Source organism: Myotis lucifugus, unplaced genomic scaffold (genome assembly GCF_000147115.1).
Source record: "Myotis lucifugus unplaced genomic scaffold, Myoluc2.0 scaffold_621, whole genome shotgun sequence".
Taxonomy (NCBI): Eukaryota; Metazoa; Chordata; class Mammalia; order Chiroptera; family Vespertilionidae; genus Myotis; species Myotis lucifugus.
In genome coordinates this window covers 24736-26750 of record NW_005871669.1, presented here as the reverse complement: position 1 = coordinate 26750, position 2015 = coordinate 24736, and the positions used below count along the sequence as shown (strand labels likewise).

Genomic DNA, 2015 nt, shown 5'->3' with positions numbered 1-2015 from the left:
AAGTGTTATAGACTAGGGAGAGTTTCTGGATTTGATAAGTTCCACGTTTGATTAATCTCCAACACTGTGGATTTTGGCCGCCACATCTGTTGCTGCTGTAGGCACCGCCCCCCCAGCCGTGCACCCTGTACCTGGCTCCAGCATGCTCTCGGTCAGCGTCTGCCGGTTGAAGGGGTCCGTGGGGGAGTTGAGCAGGTGCCGCAGAATGATGGAGCGGTCCATGATGGTGCCGGAGGGCAGCCGCACGGGGTCAGTCATCAGGGTGTCCATCAGAGGGTCTACAGAGACAGAGCAGAGCAACTTCTAACCTAATAGGACCTACAACCGGAAACAAAACGAAGCCTCTCCGGCCAACAGGGAAAAATAAAACAAATGTCCATAAGAATAGCAACCAAATGGGCCCCAGGTTTCGAGGGAAAGTGACCTTTTATCAGCTACCGCTGGGAGGAAAGAAGAGAGAAAAGGATTGGGCCAGACAGCTTTCGTCTGGACTTCTCGGGATGCTTTGGAAACGCCAATCCCCACTTGGAAAGGTGAGGCGGCCTTAGAATCTTTGGGGTTTTACCTGGTTTGAAATCAGGCTAAGGACCTTTTCTCCTCTTTTAATTTACAATATGAGCTAAAAGCAGGCAGATGCCATTTCAGACAGTGTCTCAAAAGCAACCACCGCACACCAGGAACAAGCTGGAAGCACAGAACGTCCGTCCTTTTACCGTTACTGTTTCCAGTGAACTCAGGTCAAAGGACTGGGCAGGAGGAAAGCGGCCACTTGCCTCGGAACTCGTCCGGAGCGTCGCTGTAGTCGATCTCGGCGCGCGCGTTCTTGGCCACTATCTCCTCCACCTTCTCGGCGAGGAGTTTAAACTTCTCTATCGCGATTGTGGATTTGATCCCCGCCTTCCGCATCTTCGAAATAACTTCTTCAAACAACTCTTTGCTGTAGGATCTCTGTGGATGAGGAAAGCAATGTAAAATGTAAATACAGTGTAAGCGGGGAAAAGCAAGCTGCAGAAGAAGTATGATCTATTTGTGTGCGTATTTTCTAAAAAAGTCCTAAAATTATAACGTGTATACACAAATACTTTTACACGACTATCTATATATATAAAAAGCCAGCGACCGGAACACCGTAAGGACCAGAATGACCGGTCGCTATGACGCCCACTGCAGCCAGCGAACCAGCCTGATCAGGGGGTGGGGCCGGCCAGCCAACCTCCCCCAGCCCCTCCCCTCAACCGGCCCCACCCCTGATCAGCCTCTTGCACCCCAATAGGGGGCAGGGCGGCGGCCAACCTCCTGCAGTCCCTCCTCCTGCCCGGCCCCACCCCAGATAGGCCTCCCCACCCTGATCAGGGTTGGGGCTGGCCAGCCAACTGCTCACAGCCCCTCCCCGCCCCCAATCGCCCCCCTAAATTGGGGGCGGGGCCCACCGGCCAATCACCCTCGACCCCTTCCTCCAGCTGGCCTGGCCCTGATGGGACCCCAATTGGGGAGGGCCAGCTGGCCAACCTCCTGCCGTCTCCTCCTCCCGACAGGCCTGGCCCCGATCCACCCCAATGGGGCTGGGCTGGCCGGACCTCACCCATGCAGGAATTCATGCACTTGGCCTCTAGTAAATACATGAAGATGGGACAGTACACACCAAACTGTACAAGGTCATCACCTCCTGGGAGGGCTTCAGGATTAAGGCAAACGAGGGATTTTGGAAATATCTGAATTACTTTTACAGCAAGCCTGCATTTCTTTTTAAATTTAAATATTAAAGAGAAAAATCGAGTCTATTTCAGCCCTTGCAAGGCACTGTGCTCTAGTAGCATGAGAGACGGTAGAAATTTTAGCTCTTTTTCCTAAAGGTAAATGTGGGGAAAACAAAGTACTTTACATACGGTGAGTAATATCTCAATAAAGCTTGTTATTTTTAAAAAGGACTTACAGTTCCCCATTTTAACCTTTTGGATGAGGTAAGGGGTGAGGAAACTTCTTAGGAATGCTTACCCGATGTTAAACTGGAGATG

The 2015-nt window shown here is 51.6% G+C and overlaps 1 protein-coding gene across 1 annotated transcript in view; it reads right to left on the bottom strand.

The window, feature by feature from the left end:
- Window positions 1-51: 51 nt before the first annotated feature.
- Window positions 52-2015, bottom strand: part of LOC102429062 (ubiquitin conjugation factor E4 B) — a gene marked incomplete at its 5' end in the record, with an annotated part of 26260 nt that continues 24296 nt past the window's right edge. The window contains 2 exons of the mRNA XM_006104920.1: window positions 52-278; window positions 774-948. Of these exons, the coding sequence (XP_006104982.1) occupies window positions 52-278; window positions 774-948 (402 nt within the window). The remainder of the gene's footprint in view (window positions 279-773; window positions 949-2015) is intronic.